The sequence below is a fragment of the Ipomoea nil genome, unplaced genomic scaffold (genome assembly GCF_001879475.1).
Source record: "Ipomoea nil cultivar Tokyo-kokei standard unplaced genomic scaffold, Asagao_1.1 scaffold0382, whole genome shotgun sequence".
Classification (NCBI taxonomy): Eukaryota; Viridiplantae; Streptophyta; class Magnoliopsida; order Solanales; family Convolvulaceae; genus Ipomoea; species Ipomoea nil.
The window spans coordinates 1,383,845-1,406,865 of NW_017616810.1; the positions used below are offsets into that span (position 1 = coordinate 1,383,845).

The 23,021-nt window shown below is 35.4% G+C and overlaps 1 protein-coding gene and 1 long non-coding RNA gene across 3 annotated transcripts; one reads left to right on the forward strand and one right to left on the reverse strand.

The window, feature by feature from the left end:
* Window positions 1-846: 846 nt before the first annotated feature.
* LOC109171942 lies at window positions 847-18,309 on the forward strand. Its single transcript, XR_002052668.1, has 4 exons — window positions 847-856; window positions 8,253-8,255; window positions 11,209-11,215; window positions 17,804-18,309. It is a non-coding gene; the product is annotated as an uncharacterized LOC109171942 (long non-coding RNA).
* LOC109171938 (uncharacterized protein slr1919) lies at window positions 2,743-22,228 on the reverse strand. 2 transcript variants are annotated; one of them, XM_019321047.1, is made up of 14 exons: window positions 21,981-22,228; window positions 19,825-20,068; window positions 13,583-13,624; window positions 11,004-11,075; window positions 10,747-10,882; window positions 10,258-10,415; window positions 8,004-8,085; window positions 7,623-7,822; window positions 7,361-7,522; window positions 6,268-6,414; window positions 5,444-5,704; window positions 4,600-4,866; window positions 3,351-3,587; window positions 2,743-3,188 (listed from the first exon to the last, which is right to left on the reverse strand). In XM_019321047.1, exons 1-13 carry the CDS (start codon window positions 22,034-22,036, stop codon window positions 3,354-3,356), a joined length of 2,061 nt encoding a protein of 686 aa, XP_019176592.1. In that variant the 5' UTR covers window positions 22,037-22,228; the 3' UTR covers window positions 2,743-3,188; window positions 3,351-3,353. The 2 variants fall into 2 exon arrangements, with proteins under 2 accessions (XP_019176592.1, XP_019176591.1); XM_019321046.1 differs by having other exon boundaries at window positions 3,059-3,587.
* Between the last annotated feature and the right edge of the window lie 793 nt (window positions 22,229-23,021).

Consider the following 23,021-nt stretch of genomic DNA (forward strand, 5'->3'; position numbering starts at 1 on the left):
ATCTCAACAAGTAATCTATCATCATTATTATTAATCATTATTATTTAATTATTAATTAATTATATAATTAAATATAAAATCGGATAAATTATATACTTCATAGGAGATAAAGATTTTGGTGGCTCTTATGATATGTTATTGAAGAGATATGATAAGGTAATTAACTCTAGATACTAGGTTAGTATATGTCTCGATATATAATAATTTCACAAATTATTATTTCAATTAGTAAGGGAAAACGGGGCATAAAATATTAATTTGGGGAGAAAACAAATTAATAATAACTTTTTCTTTATCGTTTGAAATGATAATTTGTTAATTTATATGTTTGTAATATATCGAGAATAGTTAATTCTATCTCCTTATGGAATTGTTAAAATACAAAATGTTAGAAAAAATATACTATTTTCTAGTGGTTGTCATTTGGCCAAGTAACCCAAGTTAGAAAGAAATTCATTTAATAATCAAATGAAAAAACTAGTTAAATAAGTTATGAGAATGTAGCATGAACAAAATAAGTTATTCGCTTGGTACTAATATTATATTGTCACAATAATGTAGTGGTAGAACATCATATCATCTTCAGACCTTACTTCCAATTCATGTACCCCAAAAAAAAAAATATATTGTTCCAAAACACTGATCAAGTTGATGAAAAGTTTCACTTAAGATTTGCTTCTAGCGGCATAGTAGAGGTTCCGATCTGATCCAGCCACAACATTGACGGGGCGTTTGGTTGGAAGGAAGGAATTAAGGGGGAAATGAATTATAATTCGGTGGGAAAAGAATAAGGTGGGAATAAAGTAGAAATTACAATTACATTGTTTGGTAGGGAAGAATAATGAAAATGGGAGAAGTGATATAAAGACTAAAATACCCTTTGCGTAATAATATTAATAATAACATTCAAGGACAAATATGTCTTTTCCTTCCCTTTCCCTTTGCATGAATTCATTGAATTGCAATTCATAGGGGGGACCTATGAATTGCAATTCCCTTCAACCAAACAATGTAGTTTATCATTTCATTGAATTGCAATTCAACTCCAACGCAATTCATGCCAACCAAACACCCCCTGAAGGTAAAACCAGAAAGAAAAGAGAATGTTAGTTGTATCTGGAGTACAGTTTAACTGATCAATCATCTCAAAATAAGTTGATAAGCTTAACTTTGATGCGATAATAATGATGATCACATGTCCCTTCCAACCACTTTCTTTTAAATGGTGTTCTCTCTTTGACAAGGAGAGCATTTAAGGTGTTTTTTAGTACAAGGAGAGCATTCGCGGCTGTCCTGCCTTGCCTATGCTATTGGTCAAATGCATATATATATATATATATATATATATATATATATATATATATATATATATATATGCCCTGTATAGTAGGTAAGGGAAGGGGAGTTACGTTTCACTACTACTACATCTACTAGCAGTAGTGAAAATTATTGGAAAGATTGACTATAACGGAATGATCATGAGGTCAACATGGTCGGACGAAAACAGAAGGTTTTAAAATTTAGGCAAAAATGAATACAACTCTTTTAATTTGCCAAACGCATTTAATTATCTCGTATGTGTATCTCCATAGTCAAATACATTTGTTAAAGGTAAAAAGTTGTGTAAGACTGTCCCATGGATTCTTGTTTGTGAGACGGGACGAGTCAATATGAAAATATACTACTGATACTGGAAAAAAAGTGTAATATTAATCAAGAATAAAGTGTTTGTTACTTATAAAGGAAAGTATAATAGTTTTACATTTTGATTTAGAAGTACTAATATTCCTCAAAAGTATTACATTTTCACTTATAAGTAACAAACATTTTGTTATTAGTTAGTATTATATTATATTGTATAGTATAATTATTACATTTTTCTAGTAAAATTTTAAATTAATCAAAACTCAATAAAAATAAAATGATGGGAGGATAAGGATAGGGTGTAGGGACCCATTCAACGCAATGCATGCTGCATCATGTAACGTGATGATCAATGCAATGAAAGGTATTGGGTTTGAAGTGGTCAACGTTTTGGGTAAACTCACAACTGAAATTGTGGTTTCAACACACTTGGCAAGCATGCACCACACTTTTGCACCCAATCAATACTTTGTTGAATTGATTGAACATTGGAACCTGAAAATCAGCATTTCATATTTAAATGGGGAAGGAAAGTTCATACCCATTTTGAGTCATGATTCTCCATTTTATTAAATGTAGTTGACGGCCTCCGTTGCATAAACAGCTCAATTGGTCACAAATTATATAGGGTGAAGTTTAAGAAGAATGTTTTTAGTCCTCCTTTCCTCTACCTTTTCTCCCCTCCCTCTGCCAACCATTTCGAAACCAACAATGTAACTTTTCCATGATCGAGAAAAGATTCTTTAAAATACAACTCATCGTGTATTCCTTTTCAATGAGATACAAACATATTGGCCTTATTTGTGTTAACGAATTCAACAAGCGGATTATATTAACTATTTATAAAGAAATATTTGGTAAAATAAACTATTTATTATTAGCATTTAATTAAAAAAAAAAACGTATAAAGAAACAACAATAAAATGATAAATATGTTTTATAATAATCAAATAACAAAATTTAAATAGAATAAAACTTTGTAGTTTAGTGGCGACGGGGTGCCCTGCAGAAAGTGGGGTGGGGGGAACCTACCCAAAAATCAGTTAAATTTGTCTGTTTGTTTTTGGCCTTTTTGGGTATGTTGGCATTCAATTTCACCACAATGGAGCATTTTGAAAAAATAAAAATAATAAAATAAAACACCCAAGGAAAAAGCTAATTACCAAATACCTACTTAAGCTGTTAACCCATAATAAAGATGTTACTGCCATAATTGATGGTGCACAAGTCCAACATGGCTGCAATGATGTCTTTAGGATACTACTAGTCATCCTGTATTCCTTTTCAAAGGAGATAATGACACAACATTAATGGAGGATTAAGCATTAGCTCAGCTTAAAGCACCAAATATTTGACAAAACTATATTAATTGATGCAGAACTTCAACCCTATAGCGTTGGCAGTTAACAATATATGCAATAAAAGCAGTCGTTTTTAATGAGCTCGGGTCTCCAACCTGTCTTACCTGTACACATTTCCAAGTAGCCTTCAATTTCAATTTTCAAAGTGCAAAAGCTGAGAGAACTTCTGGAGCTACCTGCCTCCTGCATTGTGTTGCCTATCAAAATTCCAATCAAATTGGATCTGTTCTTTATGATTTCACATTGACGAAAGCGTTTAAACAAATTAAACTTTCTATAATTCTACGCTTGACTAATATAAACTATGGAGGATTTGGGAGAATAATGAAATGAGAGAATATTAACAGATCAGTGTTTTGCAGTGCACTTGTGAATAAGTCTCGAAATAAGAATCCAAAAAGCATCTGGTATTTTTTTGCTGGAGTGATCCGTCAATGCTGATACGATATCCATGGTGAATACTTGGAACTCTGATTTTACAGCCAAGCGAACTAGCAAGGCCATCCAAATATCTGGAGCCAATTTCACTGCGTATCCCATAGATTGAAATCCTTTCACCACCCTCAGTAGCATTGCATGTCCCTGTCAAAGTGAAGGCAGGTGGGTCATATACACATATAGGGATGAGGGTAGTGGGTGGTGAATCACCAGTTAGGCAGAAGCTAAGTAATATGAAAACCAAAAGAAAGAAATGTTAATAATTAATAATACTACAAATACTAATATTGTGCTGTTCAAATCTGCTTAGAACAAGGGGTATATATACACACATGGCAATGACCTTTACGCTACTAAGCGTGAACAAGCTATCCCACTCAATTGTATTCCTAAATCTCTTAGTGTTCTTTGAATGCCTCATAGAATCCCTTGCCCCGAGGGCCCCACGTCCCGCCCCAACATGATTGTGGAGGGGTAAATTACAGTGACTCATCTGCCCATCCTGGCCCGACAGGATTGTGGAGGGGTAAATTACGGTGATCAGCCGCCCATCCCGGCCTGACAGGATTGTGGAAGGGTAAATCACGGTGACTCATCCGCCCATTGGGTGGGACCGTGGGAGGACCAATGCATGGTGCCCAGAAGGAGCCACCCCGACAAGAGGGTGAAACTCCCACACTGCGGTTGCCAGGACTCGATCCTGCGTCCTTGCCCACAATCTGCCACCCAGGAATCAACTCAACTACCCGTGCGGGCAACATAGGATTCCCTAATAGTCTAGAGCATTTGCTTTCTATATTTCAACAATATGAATGAGGAGAATTCTCTAAAAACAGCAATCAGCAATCAGCAATCAGCAAGGTGAAAATGTTCCCACAAATGACAAACATTTAAGCAGTCAACTGAGTATAGAAAAGAAAGAGAAGGTGCAAAATGAAATATTATTTTTAAAAAGGGGGGATTTTTTAGTCCATTTAAGTTCTAACTAACAAATAGGAATTATGTTAGTAAAATAACACCACGAAGATGATTTCAATAGGAATTCATAATGAGCATCCTATCCAAGTAGCAAGTTTTTGAGTTACTAAATCTACAATAAAGACAGACCAAAACTTAACCTACCATTTTTACTCCTCAAACAGTAGTAAGGACATACCTCAGACTTCAATCTATTCCTTGGCTGAGGCTTCTCACTGAAAAGATCATTGAGAACTTCATCTTGAAGAAACACATCAGCTGCTGCAATTATGTCCCTGACAAGGAACACACGCACTCTGGAACCTTTTTCTGACAAAATAAATGTGAAAAGATCCTCAGTAGCAGCAACTACAGCAGGCATGTCAAAAGACTGTTCCAATGGATTTGAGTAATTCTGCTGAGTTTCTCCATCTTTTGCAGCTCCCTGTTGAGATATTGCTGCAATCTACATGTAAAAGTGTAGTTTCTAGTGTTAACTTATAGAGGTGGAAACTAGCACTCAAAGGAATCTTAATTGTTTCACAGGTCAGTCAAGCTTCGTATAAAACTTATATCTAGCATTGTCTTTAAACTCTAAACTCTATGAATAGTTTTCCAAGTCATTATCAATTTTTACCCTACTTTGCTTTTGGAGTTTGACTTTAAGATATATTACTTTCCTTTTTCAACCCCCTACGCACAAACCCAAAGAAAACAGGAATCCAGATTAAGGGCATAGAATATTTGGTTTAGGAACAAATTGACCATTGTCAATAGTGGTCTCTCAAAAAGAATCTGATTGACGGCATAAAATCTTTGGTTTATGAACAAATGAACAATGGACACTCTCCAATGAAAGCGGATGACACTGACACTAATCACACTATACAATTATACAAACATGATAGCAAATAAGTGTCTATCAGTAAATAAAAACAAGTTACATCCAAAGAAGGCATTTATCAAAGATTCAAAGCTAATACATGTGAAAAATGCCAGTTTGATGACCTAATTACATGAGAAGTGAGAGTTAAATTACACACCAGTCTTTCCAGCCGATTCCACCTAAGTGATCCATCATTACGGATGATTAGTTCTCTCAATATTCTCCTCATATCAGGACTTGGGTCCGCTAAAAGCCTCCCAATGACAAAAGGATATGCACTCTCCACAACTTTGAATTCAGGATCCAATGCTTTTGCTGTTCCTTCAAGTGAGCCTAGAGCTCGTATCACCAATGCATAGTCCGGAGGAAGAGAGAAGTTGAACTCATACATAACATCATATAACTGATTCATTATTCCCTGAATACAGAAACTATTAAAAATCTGGAAACCACAAACATTATAACATTTTCACTTTAGAATATACAGTAAACTTTAAATATCTAACCCTGGGATGACAAATATGTATGTATGCAGAGAAGTACAAAACCAGGAGTTTTCTTAGTATTCGATATGTCCTTGTATGAAAAATTCACAGAGACAACTGACATATAACCTTTTCTGTTGAGCCAATTAAATTAGCAGGTAGTTTATATCTCAGCAAAATCTCCCACACTTCAAATCTCAGAGTTAAAGACATTCTAGCAATTAACAGAGAGCTAAAGCAAAATTCAGATTAACCGAGATTTTTTTTTCCCTTTTCTGAATCACACATAAAGTGGCATTATCCTAGTCTGGACATCACAGGATATAGAGAAGGACCGATGCATTTCTTTTGCTAAAGCTGAAGGAGAGAAAGCAATTTTCAACTTGACTTGGCCTTAACCTTCACTACATATCCTTTGCAGAAAGGTAAGTAATAACTACATATGAGATGTAAAGTACCTAGCATTAAAAGAATGCCAGAAGTGAGGTAGTAGAACCTGGAAATCCTGTGATTGTCTTCCATCACCAAATGATGTTTGCAGTGCATCTGCAACTGATTGTAAGTCAACCCCTTCAGGGATGAAACCGAGAGAAAGGAAATCATTTGCCAAACTTATGGAGTCACGATTTACAAAATGCACTAGCTGCAGTACATAAAAATGTCAATGAATAATCACTTCCCCTAATAACAAAGCATACATATAGATCAGCATTAAGCAAATACTGTGACTAAAAGAGGCAAGTTTATCACTGCACAAGTTTTCCTGTATTGCTAATGAGAAGAAGGTAACAGCCAACCTTAGATATTTCTGACTGTAAATGGTAGAGGTGATTTTAGCTTTGCTTCAGATAGGTTTTAAATGTTTTTCCTAAAATCCTCCTTCCGACTCCAGTAAAAGAAGATCGGACAAGTAATTCTTCTGTGCAACTCTATGAGATTAAACTCTACAGACTGTCTAGGTTGATTTGCAGTGTGCAGAAAATATTATAACATAGTAAATTGTAGATTACCCTCATTACCCAAAGTTAGCTTGTCATAGGTAGAGAACCCTATGGATATGAGGTTCACATTGAAACAAAGATATGAGGTTCACATTGGATAATTAGATGGCAGTGTTTTTGTGCTCATCTTTTAAGGGTGTGGTAACTGGGTTCAGACTTCCAGATAAACTATAACTAGTAGCTGTAGAGGCAATGTCATCGACAGCCTGAGTCTATGCAGTGAAGCTTAGATGAAAGAGATAGATATCCAGCTTCAATTTTCTGGGTGGTGACACGCAGTGGCTGTATGGTAGAGGAATATCAAGGACACAGCCACACAGGTTCAGGGCAGAGAAAGGGATGGAGAGGAACAGTTTAGTAAGCTGACGAAAGCATAAACTAGATTGATACTTATCAATGAGGGAAGACAGATATATAGGCCCTTCCACTCAAGCACATTAAAAGCTAATGTCAACTTTTACTGTTAAATGTGTTCCCGGCAAAAAGTAAAAACTACTCTATTATTTTAAGAATCAATAAAAACGGGGTTTATGAATTTCAAAAGAAACTGCGCAAGATAAAGTAAGTCAATTGTGCCCCGATGCTTACCACTCTTGTAAGTCCAACACGGTAGTGACGTGGAATATCTCCCATCATTCCAAAGTCAAAGTAAGCAAGAGCTCCATCATCAGTAGCAACAAGGTTGCCTGGATGAGGATCAGCATGGAAAAATCCCACCTCCAGCATCTGCATCAGAGAGCAATATAGTCCCTACGAAACAAACAAACAAACAAACAAAAAAAACAAGAAGATATCACTACTAAATCAAGGCAAATAAAGGGAAGGCTGCAATTTACAATCAGCCACTCACCAGGTCAATAAGTTTTTTCCTATTTAAATTGGCCTTGTTCAGGCGACTTTCATCTGTAAGTTTTATTCCATCAATCCATTCCATTGTAAGAACTTCTTTACGAGTAAGATTCCAGTATATTTTGGGAACCTTAATGCCATTCACATTCATATTTGCTGTGTTACCACCAGCTGCACTTCCTCGGCTGGTATTTTCAATAGCTGAAAATCAAAGAAATGTTTAAACAAGAGATGAGATCAAGCAAACATGATTTATGAGGTAAATACAAGTGACTTTCATGGCATCAACATTTATGAAACTAAAACATGATCTAGATATACTCAGAGGTCAAACTCTCTATTGACAGAAGTATTAAGCATGAAAAACAGATAGAGAACTCACAATTGGAAGCATAAAGAGATGCAAAACGATCCGCATTTTGGGCCTCTAGGATATAGTCAATCTCTTCAAACATATGCCTTACCTATCCAATTCAAGCAAAACCCAAGGGGTTAGGCGAGCACATAAATAGACAATGTAATCAAAGTGTCACATAGAAACTAAAAGTATCTACTTCATTACAAAGGAAAATAAACCCACAATGACCAATATACCAAGCATTAGATCTTCATAAATTGTCAACCTTACAAGTTTGTGTATGCTATTCTCATGCACCCTTTAAAGATGGCAATACTGTTAAAAGAGTACATCTTCTTATGAATAAAGGTTCTCCATGAGGAAAACTCATTATCATTTTACATACATCATTTAACACTATCTACAATTTTTTTAAAACATAAATAAATAAGAAAAAGGAAAAGAAACACACATAATAAAAAATAAAAACTAAATCAGCTCCACTATAGAGGATCCAGAATGTATAAATCAATTACATGACCCAGGCAAACATGTAACTCATATACTGTTATAATGTTATGCAAAAGAACAAGCAGCCTACTCTACATCCGCAAACTTCTTTCCTAATACACCACCTTTTTGCAACTGGGTGCGGTACAACCAGCTTTAAAATGTATTTTTATAAATATATAAGAACTTTCAAATAATGTAGATTCCATCTATCAAGAGAAGTAAAAGTTCCCTATTACTGAATGATCTACACATTGCAGATATAGCAGGACAAAAGCTTCCTAACATTAATCAGGAGTATATAGGCTCTACTACAGTATGTCAATACTAGATGACCCAAAATCTAGCTATTTGACATTACAAAATTTGAAACAATCAGAAGTCTTGCGGTACCACTGTCAAATTACAGCAATGGAGTTATGTATTAGATGAACAGAATCAGCTAATGCTCATAATCTCTTTCTATTTTTATTTTCTCTCTCTCTCTTTTTTTTTTTTTTTTACAATGGTGTATTGAAAGACTGCATTCCACCCTCACCACTAAGAGAAGCAATTTTCCAATGCCTTCTACAAAGAGAATGTAACTGCCTTTTATAAAACCCCTTTCAAGATTTCCAGTTGCAACATTGACAACTATTTTGAGACATCCAATTTCACCACTCTATAATAGACACAGAAGATAATACAAGACATATCCAGTTATCCACTAAGGTTCTCATGATCTTAAATCCCAGCAAATTTCACATATAAAAGCAGCTGAAAAGTAAGCTATTGACTGCCTCAATAAATTTTATTCATTTGGAAACTTATAATATTCTAGGTTTTTTAAAGACATATAACATAAAACAGTGTAGACATAATTATACTTAATATTAGCAAGAAGTACATACTTCTTTGTTTGCTAAAATCCATTTTCATAATCAGAAATTGTAAGGATATTCATCATCATTTGGGAGTTTTGGCAAACTCAAGGAAACCGTTAATTGAACAACCATAAACAACAACAATAATAAGAATTTACAGAACTTCTCCACTTCCTGTTGTTTCATTTCTCTTTAATGCCTGTTCACTTCATGTAAAAAAAAAAAAAAAAAAAAAAAAAAAAAAAAAAAAAAGGAAAAGGAAAATGTTTTACAAGTAAGAGATTTTTTGGTGTAAGTTTTCCAGTAATTAGTTAGTATTGTCAGAAGAAGTTCTATAGAGTCATATTGACAAGGCTGCTCTTGGAAATGTTTACATAATTTTAGGGTGTAAAAAGTTCTAAACCTAAAAGCACAAAAATGAATTTTTCCAGGAAAACACTTTAAAAACATTTACACCAAGTGAGCAATTCATCAAATGTTTCACACCTATTTTACATGAAGTGAACGGGTCATGAGACTTGCAAGTTTATTATTTCGATAAAAACACAAAACAGAATAATATAAAAGCAGCTTCTCCAAAAAGACATGCAAACTAAGGTCAATGGAAATGACAAACTTATTTTAAAAAACAAAAAAAGGAAAATGAAAATTAGAAGAAATATTGGAGCGGAGAAATTAGTAATATAATTCATATGACATTCAATTAACTGTCCGATTAATAAGAGTGCCCCTCCAAATTTACACCATGAATTATGCACCATATTTCAGCTGGTTGCATTAGAATCAGAATGTATCATATTCCATTATCATCTTCCCTTTTTCTGTTAGATACTTAGATCCATTGTCATTTTTTGTGCGGTCATGATTAAATATCATTAAAGAGATCCAAACAACATCAAATCCCATATTAAGTTTAGGACTCTCACCAACTCATTCACGGCTACTAAGAGATCCTTACGAGCCTTGGCAAATTTTTTTAATTGGCCCCCAATCATGTGAAATAACATGGCATCAAGTGTCAACAAATGTGACATACCAGGCCTCTGAACTTTAACAGCTACAAGCTCTCCAGTGTGCAAATGAGCTGCAAAACTTGAAGCAAGAAACAGAGCATTTAGCTTAAGATTAGTTTGTTGAAGAGGCTTTGTCTACAAAGAAAACTATCATATACTATCCTGCTACCCCCACAAATCCTCATCTCCCATTCTCAAGAATGGAAAGGAAACAATTACATATATTTGACAAAGCAAATAATCTAGTGTCAATATAGAAAGAAATAGAAAATCAAAAGAACACAGAAATGTGAAGGATGAAAGAATACATGCATTATGTAGGGCCTCAAAGTAGATGGGCGATGATACAGATGGCCAAATAGAGTGCCCAAGCAGTCTCAAGATAAGCTGAAATTATCTAACCTTTGTACACTTGCCCAAGGGATGCTGCTGCAATAGGCTCCCCACTAATATCAGCAAAAATCTTAGTAATGGGGAGACCTAATTGGGTCTCAATTGATTTAATTGCAACACGTGTTGCAAATGGGGGGATTTGATCCTAGCAAATAGAGAGACATTCTCAAGTACAGAAAGACAAACAAAACCTGAAGAAGAATATGCCGAAATCAGAAATATCAACCCGCTTTAGACTATTTCATATCTAATAAAGACCAGCATACCTGCAACTTAGCAAGTTCTTGGCAATATACTGTTGGCAGTATATCTGGCCTTGTGCTCAGAGCTTGTCCTAGCTGTTGATTCCAGAAAGAAGAAACCATCTATAAAAAGCTTTTACAAAATAACAGTATACACTCCCTCCACCCCAAAATAATTATCCCTTTTACCATTTTCATGCTCAAATTCACTCAACTTTGAATATAAAAGATAGATAGTTAGAAACTAAAAAATAATCCCTCTATTCCATAAAAGTTGTATTTGGCGCAGTTTTTATTGAAACAAATAAGATGTTAATTTTTTCCCAACTTTACACATAAAAGTTGATTTGGGATTGCACATGTTAAAATCACTTACAAATCAAATGGGATCCACCAAGTGAAAAAGACAAAGGGTAAGTTGGAAAAAATAAAAAGTGTTGTTCAAATTGGAAAGTATGCATTATTTTGGAATGGACGAAAAAGGAAAGTAAGGCAACAACTATGGGAAAGAGGGAGTAAATATTATTTGTATGAGTTGTATCAAGAATAACAAGTTTTAAAGAAAATAAGTGGGTCTTGAAATGTTGGTCCCAGAGTTAGGTTTTCTGCTCCTTGGAAAGCAGAAAAGTACAAAAGAGTATATTAAAATACAGATTTTATCAATGTCTGCCTGTGTAAGTCCGGAAAAAAAAAAGATTAAATAGCCATCTACACTGGTGGTTCAAGTAATATATTTTATCAATGTCTGCCTGTGTAAGTCCAGAACAAAGATTAAATAGCCATCTATACTGGTGGTTCAAGTAATATCTATGCAGACTGCAGTTTTTAGGATTGACCCCATATTTGAAAGTCCGTTTGGGTCATGAACTTTACAAAATATTCAAGTAAAACTTTATTACATAGTATAGTTCTTTCTATTGATATCATCCTTTTTCAATGCTAAACGGTTATATTGATAGCATGATGGGGAAGTAAAACATTTTAGGATTGAAAATCAGTGACATTTGAAAGTTCGTCGGGGTCATGGACTTTACAAAATATTAAAGAAAAACTTCATAAAGCTGTGTAGTTCTTTCTATTGCTATCATTGGTTCTTCAGCTAAACATGTTATATTGATATTTTATAGCATGATGGGAAAGTAAATCATTTTTATATTTATTCAAACAGAGTACTAAATGCATGATCATCTGGTTAGAAAAGCAGTAGTAGACTAGTAGCAAGGATTCAATAAAAAAATATAAGAGGCATGGCAAATGAAATTCTATGCAGAGTTCAGCTGGTAGAAAACATAAGCTAAATGAATTACTTCTAGATAGTCCCTTAAATACCAGTAGAACAGGGTCTTCATAATTATTTTTTTTTGGTAGGGAGGGTCTTCATAATTATGTTTTAACTTTTAAAACCAAAATATTTTATCCTTCAAATGGCAAATTTACAAAAAAGAGAGATAAATTCTTAAAATTTCTTGATCTAAAGATAACAAATATGCCTATTGGCCACCTCATTCATCTTCCTCCCTCAGCCTTACAAAGAAGTGAAAGAACAATTTAATAATAATAATAATAATAATAATAATAATAATAATAATAATAATAATAATAATAATAATAATAATAATAATAATAATAATCTAAAAACATAATAAGTGTGAATGAAGGTTATACCCTTCATTTATGTCCGTTACGTTTTCTTTATACATTATGCTATAAAAGTTGTACTATACAATATTTTTGACAAACATACCTCTACCGTTATAACTTCCGTTATCTTTTCCACTATTGTTACTATGCACATGCATCCACTATACATTTTCTAATTTTCTTCAATAATAATAATAATATATGCACATTATATATTGGAGTTATATGTTAGTTATTTCCTAAAATATGAATATCAAATTTATAAAAATGTTTTACATTATTATTATTACGGAGTATTATTATTATTATTATTTACAATAATTTAAATATCTAAAATATAAATAAATCTAAGATTTTAATATAAAGTACTAATATTGCGCATAGAAAATACTAGTAATAATAATAACAATAAGTACCATATAATTGAGCTAGTTTCTCCAATAGCAAACAATCACCTACACCAATTTTCCTATACAATATAATCATCTTTTGAGCAAGTAAAGCAACAGTCACTGTATTCTTGTCCCTACACAAAATTGTCACTCAGAAGCGTTCAAAGTAGTCTTGAGTGTTTAAAACATGAGGTGTAAAAGCATGCAGACCATGCTAGTGTGCTACTTTCTAGTCTATTTTGTTAGATCATAATGCTAGAGCCATTCAAGAGTGGTGGACTAAGTTGGCATTTTGGACATTTTCATGGGCCAAAGAAGTTGAGAACTGAAAAGATCCATGAAGATATTAGTGGGGACTCCACTCAGTTAATTTGGACCCTTTCTTGCTATTTTTTAATATAAAACTATAATAGATGGCCTTGCTTCCTCAATCCTCACTTTTCTGTTTTCAAAAGCAATTCATTTTACCCCTATCAAATTAAAAAGAAAAAATGTATTTCAAAATATAAGAAACTTTATAGAACATACACAATAACAAAGTCCATAATATAGAACAAGTAAAAGCTTTACCTTGACATAGAAAGGCCCCAGACGGATAAGTGTTTGACGAAACTGCAACCATAAATGTCAGAATTACTACATTGGCGAAGCAAAGTTATACCTCTATATTTTAAAAATAAAAATAGATTAATAAAAATAAATAATAAATAAATAAAAACAAAAGATTTACTTAGTAAGTGAGTTTAGTCCCTATACTACCATCCAAGGTTATCAAGGCAGACTTTCTAGGCGAGATGCCACCAACTTGCCTAGTCGACTAGTCGACTAGGCGACCGCCTAGGCGATGAGTATTAAATAAATAAAATATATAAAATATATACATATATATTGAAAATATCTTGTCTTGGGCAACTTATTTACTTCAAGTTGCCTTTAGTAGATGAATAGTTTTTCCTAGAATAATGAGAAGTTTAGTATTTATTGTATACTGAAAATATCTTGTCTTGGGAAGCCTTTTTGAACCCTATTTACTTCAAGTCATCTTTGAGAAGATGAATAGTTTTTCCTAGAGTAGTGAGAAGTCTAGTATTTATTGATAACATGTCAAGGTGAGGTAGTGGGCTTTGCTCAGAACAGGACGACGACGCCGGAGCTCGAATCGCGCCGCCATCGGAGCCTCCACGCGCCGGCGTGTGAGGCAGATTCCGGCGTCTTCTCCGGCTGAAAATTACACCGGTCAACTCGCCTTAGTGTGTAGGTTCTGCCCATGTATGTTTTGTGGGGTTTTGGGTTGTATTTTGCACTTAGGCGAGGCGAGCGGACTAGGCGCAAGGCCGTGACCGCCCAGACGCCTAGGCGATGCCTTGATAACCCTGCTACCATCTATGACATTTTGTATTCAACGCGATTAATTTCTTAACAGAAAGACTAAAGTTAACCACTTAGTCCTTCAATTATACAACATTTGCCACCATTAGGCCCTCCATCATGGATTGTATCAAAATTTAACCGCATCAGTAATGGAGAGATTAATGGTAGCAATTTCAATTTGCATAGTTGAAGGACCATGAGAAGCTGCACATATAGCCATATAGGGATTGAAGTGTCAAAGATGATTAAAAAAAAAAAGAAACTTTAAAATAAGCAACAAAAAGTGAATATATCCTAAAGATGGCTTAGTTTTCAGAACTAATAAATGCCAGTGCATGAAATCAATATGGTTCACTTCATACTTATTTGGATCCAATTGCTTTATTACTTTGTACTAAAGCAAGATAAAAATTTGTTCCATGGGATCTGGTCTTGTCCAATTTCAAAAATCAAAATTAACTTGTTATCGACCAAAAAGTTTCCAATCAATACTTAGAATTCATCCTTTATACAAATACAACACAAGCATCTGAGCAATGCCACTTTGAGAAATGAAAAACATATGCATTTAAGGTGTAGGCATATGGAAATTGATGAAATTGTGTGAAAGGTAAGAACATGATTAATTCAAGGAAATTGATTACTTCAGCCATGTTTTTTTGAGATGTGACAGCTTGAATGATACATGCTTGGGACCAAGATTTTAGGAAGTCTTATTTTTATTATATTACATAGTTTAGATATTAATAAATTACTAAATGTTATTTAGAAACTAATAAATAGTTATTTAGAAATTACTAAATAGTTACTTAACTTATTATTCTTAGTATTCGAATTAATTTAGGTAGTTTAATTATTTAGAAATAAACTAGAAGATTTCAGCAGATTACTTAACTTATTTAGCCATTCTATGAGTTGTATTTTACCCTATAAAAAGGGAGTATTATTGAGAATAATGCAAGCAGAAATTGAATCCCAAAAAGGGTCTAAGGGAGTTTTGGGTCTCAAGCAAACCCAGTGTTTTCTTCTCTTTATTTTCCAACTGTTATTCTCTATTCAATTTTCCTTATGTTTTCTTGCCCGTGACGTGAGAACACAACATTGAAGCTGTCCTTATTTCCCTATTACCTACTTGCTTCTCATCCATCAAGAGAATTGGTCCTTGGAGTAAGAAAATGCAGCTAAAGTTCACAGTGAGGCGTATGGGATTGATTTAAGAACATTGTGCATTTGCTAAGTGAGAAAAACAGGGATTTGAGTTAAGAACATCATGGATTAAAAGTGTTGCAGGAATACCACGCAAGTAATGGCTCTTTCAAAAATCCATGACCTTGGATATAAATATACCACTGTCTTTATTCTCTTCTTCTTTATAGTTTTTTCCTTTGTTAAAAGCTAGAAAGAGTTCTTGTATTTCATCTAACTTCAAGTTACAAGTCTATATATAGGTCTGCAAGAGTAAACAATAATAAATAAAGAAACTACTCATCTCCCCAAGGCTTTAATTACTAAGGCTTGTGAGCTGCCCATTTAATTACTAAGGCTTGTGAGCTGCCCAAGACTTTTAATATTCCAACACTCCCCCTCAAGCTGGAGGGTATAAATCAAAAGCTCCCAGCTTGCTACAAATGTATTCAATCCTAGGTCCACGGAGAGATTTGGTGAGAACATCAGCAAGTTGATCATTTGACCCAACAAATGTGGTAACAATGTCTCCGGATGCGACCTTCTCTCGTATAAAGTGGCAATCAACCTCAATATGTTTAGTCCTTTCATGGTAGACAGGATTAGACGCAATGTGGAGCGCTGCTTGATTATCACAAATTAATTTCATAGGACCATGCTTATAGAAATTGAGTTCTGTAAGAAGTTGTTTAACCCAAATTAGCTCACATATTCCAAGTGTCATTGCTCAGTATTCAGCTTCTGCGCTTGAGCGTGCAACCACATCTTGTTTCTTATTTTTCCAAGAGACAAGATTACCTCCAAATATAATACAATATCCTGATGTTGATCTCCTATCCCAAGGACATCCAGCCCAATCTACATCTGTATAGCCAACAATTTCTGTATGTCCATGATCTTTATAGAGCAACCCTGTACCTGGAGACCTTTTCACATATCTCAATATTCTGACGGTTGCATCCCAATGACTTTGACATGGCTCTTGCAAAAATTGGCTAACTACACTTACAGCAAAGGAGATGTCTGGTCGAGTGATAGTCAAGTACAATAGCTTGCCAACTAATCTCCGATACTTACTTGGATTGGATAGGAGCTCCCCCTGTCTTGGAAGAAGTTTGACATTTGGATCCATGGGTGTGTCAACTGGTTTGCAATTTGTCATTCCTGTTTCTTCAAGAATATCCAAAACATATTTTCGTTGAGACACATAGATACCTTGTTTGGATTGAGCAACTTCAATACCAAGAAAATACTTCAATTTTCCAAGATCCTTTGTCTCGAAATGTTGAAACAAATGTTTCTTAAGCTGATTTATTCCTTCACTATCATTCCCTGTAATGACAATATCATCAACATAAACCACAAGATATATACTTTTTCCAAGTAGATGTTTATAGAAAACAGAATGGTCAGCCTTGCTTTGAATCATGCCAAATTGTTGGATCACATCTCTAAATCTCCCAAACCAGGCACGTGGAGATTGCTTCAACCCATAGAAAGAGCGCTTAAGACGACAAACAAGATTAGCTCCTGTCTTAGCCACAAATCCAGGTGGCTACTCCATATACACTTCCTCATTCAGATCTCCATGTAAGAAGGCATTCTTTATATCCAACTGATACAGTGGTCAGTGATGGTTGGCTGCCATTGAGAGTAATAGGCGGATAGAAGTGATCTTGGCCACCGGTGAGAAGGTATCCGTGTAGTCAATGCCAAAAACCTGTGTGTATCCTTTAGCCACAAGTCGAGCTTTGAGTCTATCAACTTGTCCATCTGGACCAACCTTCACATTATACACCCATCTACAACCAACCACAGTTTTACCAGGAGGGAAAGGTACTAACTCCCAAGTCCCGGAAGAATGTAGTGCTTTCATTTCATCAACCATTGCTTGAGTCCACCCTGGATTAGTTAATGCCTCTTTGACATTGTTTGGAACAAAAGCAGTTGACAAACTAGCAATGAAGGCACAATATGATGGAGACAGACGTTTTTGTGAAAGGAAATTATAGATAGGGTAAGGATTTTGAGTGGATCTTTTACCTACCCGACTGGCAATGGGAGAGTCTGTCGTGGTGTTTTGGGCAGCATCATTGGGTAACAATGATGTAGAACATGACTCAACTGGATGTCTATCCTCTTGGGAATCTTGACAATTCTGTCGTTGGTAGGTGTACAACAACGGTGGAATATGTCCTTCCTCTTGAATGGTTGGAGTTGGAATAGTTCTTTCAGGAATAGGTATGGTCCTTTCAGGAACAGTGGGAGATATAGGTTCTGAGAAAGTAGGAACAGGGAGAATTTCTGTGATTCCAATGGGTTCCCCTAGGAAATTAGACTCAACGGAGGTGGACGAGAAAAAAGGTGTTGTTTCAAAAAAGGTAACATCGGAAGAGGTATAAAACCGGTGTGTTCTAGGACAGTAACACTTAAAGCCTTTTTGGAGGCGAGAATACCCAAGGAAAACACATTTTATTGCCTTGGCATCAAGTTTATCACGCCCTGGAGAAGTATTATGAACAAAGCAAGTACATCCAAAGATTCGCAATGGAAGCTTATGGAGAGGTTCCTGTGGACGTAAGATATGAAGAGGAATTTTTCCTTGCAAAACAGAGGAAGGCATCCGATTTATGAGATAGCAAGAGTGAAGTATAGCATGCCCCCAAAAATTCTTAGGTACCTTGTTATGAATAAGCAAAGTACGAGCTGTTTCAACAAGATGACGAATTTTTCGTTCAGCAACTCCATTCTATTGAGGAGTTCTAGCACATGATGATTCATGAAGTATTCCATTTGAGGAAAAGAAAGAAGTGAAAGGGTCAGAAAAATATTCTCTTGCATTATCACTGCGTAAGATTTTGAGAGATGCCCCAAATTGATTCACAATTTCATTGTAGAATTTTTGAAACACATCAAATAATTCAAAACGGTTCTTCATTAGAAAACCCAAGTGCATCGAGAGAAATCATCAATGAAGACAACAAAATATGAGAAACCCAAAGTGGATGAAACTCGACACGGTCCCCAAACATCAGAGTGAACTAAAGAAAATGGGGTATTGGCCCTCTTATTCACTCTACTAGGATATGAAGCTCTTGAGTGCTTCCCAAGCTGACATGATTCACACTCTATGGTTTTTAAATTCAACAATCCAGGAACCAGTTGTTTTAATTTATTGAGGTCAGGATGTCCTAAACGACAATGGTTAAGAAGGGGTGAAATAGAAGCCGAGCAAGTTGTTTTGGTATTGGCGGAACATGAAAGATGGTATAGACCTCGTGATTCATATCCTACACCAATTGTCCCTTTTGTTTGACGGTTCTAAATAACCACCGAATCAGAAGAAAAGGTGACAAGGCAATTAAGTGAGTGAGTAAGTTGATTAACTGAAATCAAATTGAAATGGCAACCAGGAATGTAAAGGACATTGGATAAAGACAAAGAATGAATGGTGACTTTTCCAATTCCTATAGCTTTTCCTTTTGATCCATCACCAAATGTGACATCGGGAAGAGAATCTGAGAACTGAATATTAGAGAAAAATGAGAGATTACCAGAAATGTGATCAGTGGCTCCAGAATCAAGAATCCAAGATGAATCAGATTTTAATGCAAGAGCAGTATGAGACAAGTTGGTCCTGGCAACTTTCAGCATGCTGTTTAAACCTTCATGTTTTGCCATAGCTTTCAGAAAAATATGAGAAAATCACCATATAATCGCAGACAAGGGACGAACTGATTTGGAAAATTCTGTCGGAAAAGGGAGACTGTTCATCGGGTGTAGGTGTTTGAGAGAAATTTCAGGCCCCAAAAAGGAGGCTCTGATACCATGTTAAAAGCTAGAAAGGGTTCTTGTATTTCATCTAACTTCAAGTTACAAGTCTATATATAGGTCTACAAGAGTAAACAATAATAAATAAAGAAACTACTCATCTCCCCAAGGCTTTAATTACTAAGGCTTGTGAGCTGCCCATATAATTACTAAGGCCAGTGAGCTGCCCAAGACTTTTAATATTCCAACATCCTTTTGCCCTTCTTTATATAAGATTGCATACAAGCAACCTTGATCTACAGACTTCCGTGCTTGGGTATTCAAAATTTTGGAATTTCACCATCCTAATTCTTAAGCACTAGATAGAATAATGAGTTTCTACTTTCCAATTTATATATGGGGTTGCACGTCATATATATGAATGAAAGAGGGATAAATGCAAGACGCAGAAAAAATAGAGAGAGCAATGGGATAATATCATATACCTTAATAGCTCGTGTTTTTATGTCGTGCACAAAAAATTGCCATATGGACATCTTAAACACATGGACTGAGATAATTGCTGCTCTGTACAGAGCCATGAAAGGGCCAAAATGGTATAATAATGAAAGACTTTTTGATTTGTAAGCAAGTGCATGTCCAAATTGACTTTCTAAAGACTCTTTCCTCATCTTTGCATACTCAGCTGTTGGCCTCTCACCATGAACACTGGAGAACCTGGTAGACAAGCTGCCCAAAACAATCATGAAAGAATAAATTTTATTAATGCATATAAATCAAGAAATTGAAAAATAACTCAAAGGGTCAAGGAACTGAAAATGGGCCACATTCACCTTTATCTTATATTCATTTAATTCATATCTGTTGATCTATTGAGGTAAACTAAGGGTTAGACACCATCCAAACATCCTTTAAAGGTGTTCACATCTACTTAAATTGTGTAGCCTATGGGATTTATACATGTACTCATTTGTTCATAACATAAACTTGGATATCTTTTTTCTTCCTAATCAACATGGAATTAGAGCCACTTTGTTGTGGTTTGGTTTTTCCCTGAATAAAAGTACATGAACAGTGCCAGACACTGTCCATCTCTTTAAACCTACAGTTATTCTTCAATTAATCTCCTGTGTTGATTGTTTGTCCAAAACTGAAGGTACCGGGAGCAAACATTATGCAAAGCTAACCCAGGTTCCCTGGTCACTGGAGCAGTCGTCACACACCGCTTCCTCTCCTCCTGTCATTACCTCCCAGAAACTAAGTGGACTGCAAAATTATTAATCTTTGTCCACAGTAGTGGAGTTGTGGTTTATGGGCCAAATGAGTTGTTAAAACTTGAATAAGGAAGCTGATTATGATATGCACATACTGATAAATGAAATGGCTATTTGCCTATTTGGGAGAGAGTTTATGCTTAGCCATGTAGCATTTTATGGTCGGCTCTTTGTCTGGAGTCAGTGCCTATTTTCAGACCGTTCCAAACATGCATCTGTGTCTTCAACCAAGCTGAGTCCTTATATAGTATATACTAGTATTTTACCCGTGTGATGCACACAAACAATTATGTTACGGTGAAGTTAAGGGAGATTAATGATGACATTTCTCATTTCTATGTAATCGCTGAGGAGTTGGTCGATTTGAAGAAATTAAGATGAGTATGAAAACCTTCCTTGGGAAAGCCCAAAGTCTAATCATTGTTGCCAATTGATGGAACACCCAAAGTACAGGCAATTTGGCATGAGATATTCTTTGCGGTGCTTTTTCATCAAAATTAAGACCAGAGCTTAAACACCCTCAAAATCAAATCCTTGGAAGTGATTCAGTACCATGTACCACTAAAGTATAGAAAAGACTCTTTCAGGTCTCCTCCATATCCAGTGAGGCATCTATATCTATTAGTACTTATCAGTCTGCCTTGTGTCTCACTCCCGAGGAGGTCATGGTAATGGTCATATCAAAAACCGTGGAGGATAGGGACATGCATGATAATGTGACTAGTTCACTAAATATAGAAACACAAGGAAGCAATGCTGGATGTTACATGGAAACCCCCCATCCACATCGGCAAATGTTGCTTAGGCTCCATTTTGAAAAGTGGTTACCACTCCAACCACTCTACAAATTGCCGTCTGGCAAAACAGGATCAAATGAGTAGAACTAAAGCCAAATAAAAGGACAGGAATTTGAGCAGGCTAACACTCAAGAAAACTGGAGTTGTGCAATTGTACACACATCAAATATGTTAGCTTCTATTATCAAATAGAGAAACAAAATTCATGTAGTCAACCCCAAGAAAATTTTGATTATGACATAGTTGAGGAGTTTTTTTTTCAGAAATGAAGGTGTCAGGATTATGAAATTATAGCATTTAGTAACATGTGCATTCACTGAGAGCTGAAGTTGAGGCATCCATGGTGGGATACACATATACATACACATACACATAACCGCCGATTAAATAAATCCTAAATAGTTCGAGAAAATCCTACGAACTCCAACATTTTCTGCAAGCCAAAATGGAGTCCTGAATCCCTAATTTCTCCAGAAGCAAAAACAGTACTACTGAGAAACTAAGAAACGTGTAAATTTCCGGAAACTTGGCAAGTGTTAATGGCATTGCGAGAATTAATTAAAAACTTACGAGAATCTGGAGGGAGAAAATTTAGCGGCATAAGAATGGATGAAGCGCGACGTCATCGTGGATCGTATATTTGTTGTTCAGGGCAGTCGATTTGGAAGTATGGTTATGTGCGCACTGAAGCCTCGTCGCATATCCGCTGCGAATCGGAGAATAGGCGGTGCAGTTTAAGACGCTCTGATCCTCTGGAGGCTGTGTTTAGGTGAGTCAGTGAGTGTGTCTGCCTGTCTGGGACTTGGAGTGAGAGGACGCGTGGCGTCATATTAAACCCCAACTCCATATTAAGTATTATATTAAGAAGAAAAATAAAATTGGTAGAAAAAGGTCAAAACACCTCACGAGCCAATTAGGTATTTCTTTTAAAAGTTACAATTGAGACATAAACATGTGAATTTATTATATCAAAGTTTAAAATCGTGACATGTAATAATATGTCACTACTCACTAAGATTATAGCGATGTTCCAATTGCTTTCAAGTAAAAACTAACGACGAGCGACCAATAGGTCGTCAAAAAAGGTGTCACGGTTGGTCGCCACTTTCAATCGGCGAAGAAGGCAACCAAATTTGTCGCCCCATCTCCAACGACCGAACCAATCGTCATATCCAATCGTTAGAGATGGTGACCAATTTGATCGCATTCTCCGTCGACTAAGGATGGCAACCAAACTGGTCACATTCTCCAGCGATTGGAGATGGCAACCAACTGATTGTCTTCTCCGTCATCTGGAGAAGGTAACTACTCGATGGAGATAGTCGTCGTCGGAGAAGGCGACCAACTACGATGCCTTCTCCAGCGACCTACTAGTTCACCTGGAAGTAACTGAAACATCGCCGAAATTCAAGTGACGTTACTAATTGATTTTTGGGTCTTGATTCACTAAATTGACATGTTTTTTGTACTTAGTTGTAACTTTTAAAAGTTTTAAGGCCTAATTGACTTATCCTATAAAGTTCGAGAGTGTATTTGATCATTTTTTTAACTTTGACAATTCCATTTGAATTGGTGGAATAATTAACTTATAATAATCATAAAATTTTAAGT

Coding starts and splice junctions, on each gene's coding strand:
- LOC109171938 (XM_019321047.1), bottom strand. CDS start 22,036: ATGACGTCGCGCTTCATCCATTCTTATGCCGCTAAATTTTCTCCCTCC. Junction 7,523..7,622: donor GGAAAAAACTTATTGACCTG/GTGAGTGGCTGA, acceptor TTTGTTTCGTAG/GGACTATATTGCTCTCTGAT. Junction 5,705..6,267: donor GACAATCACAGGATTTCCAG/GTTCTACTACCT, acceptor TTCTGTATTCAG/GGAATAATGAATCAGTTATA.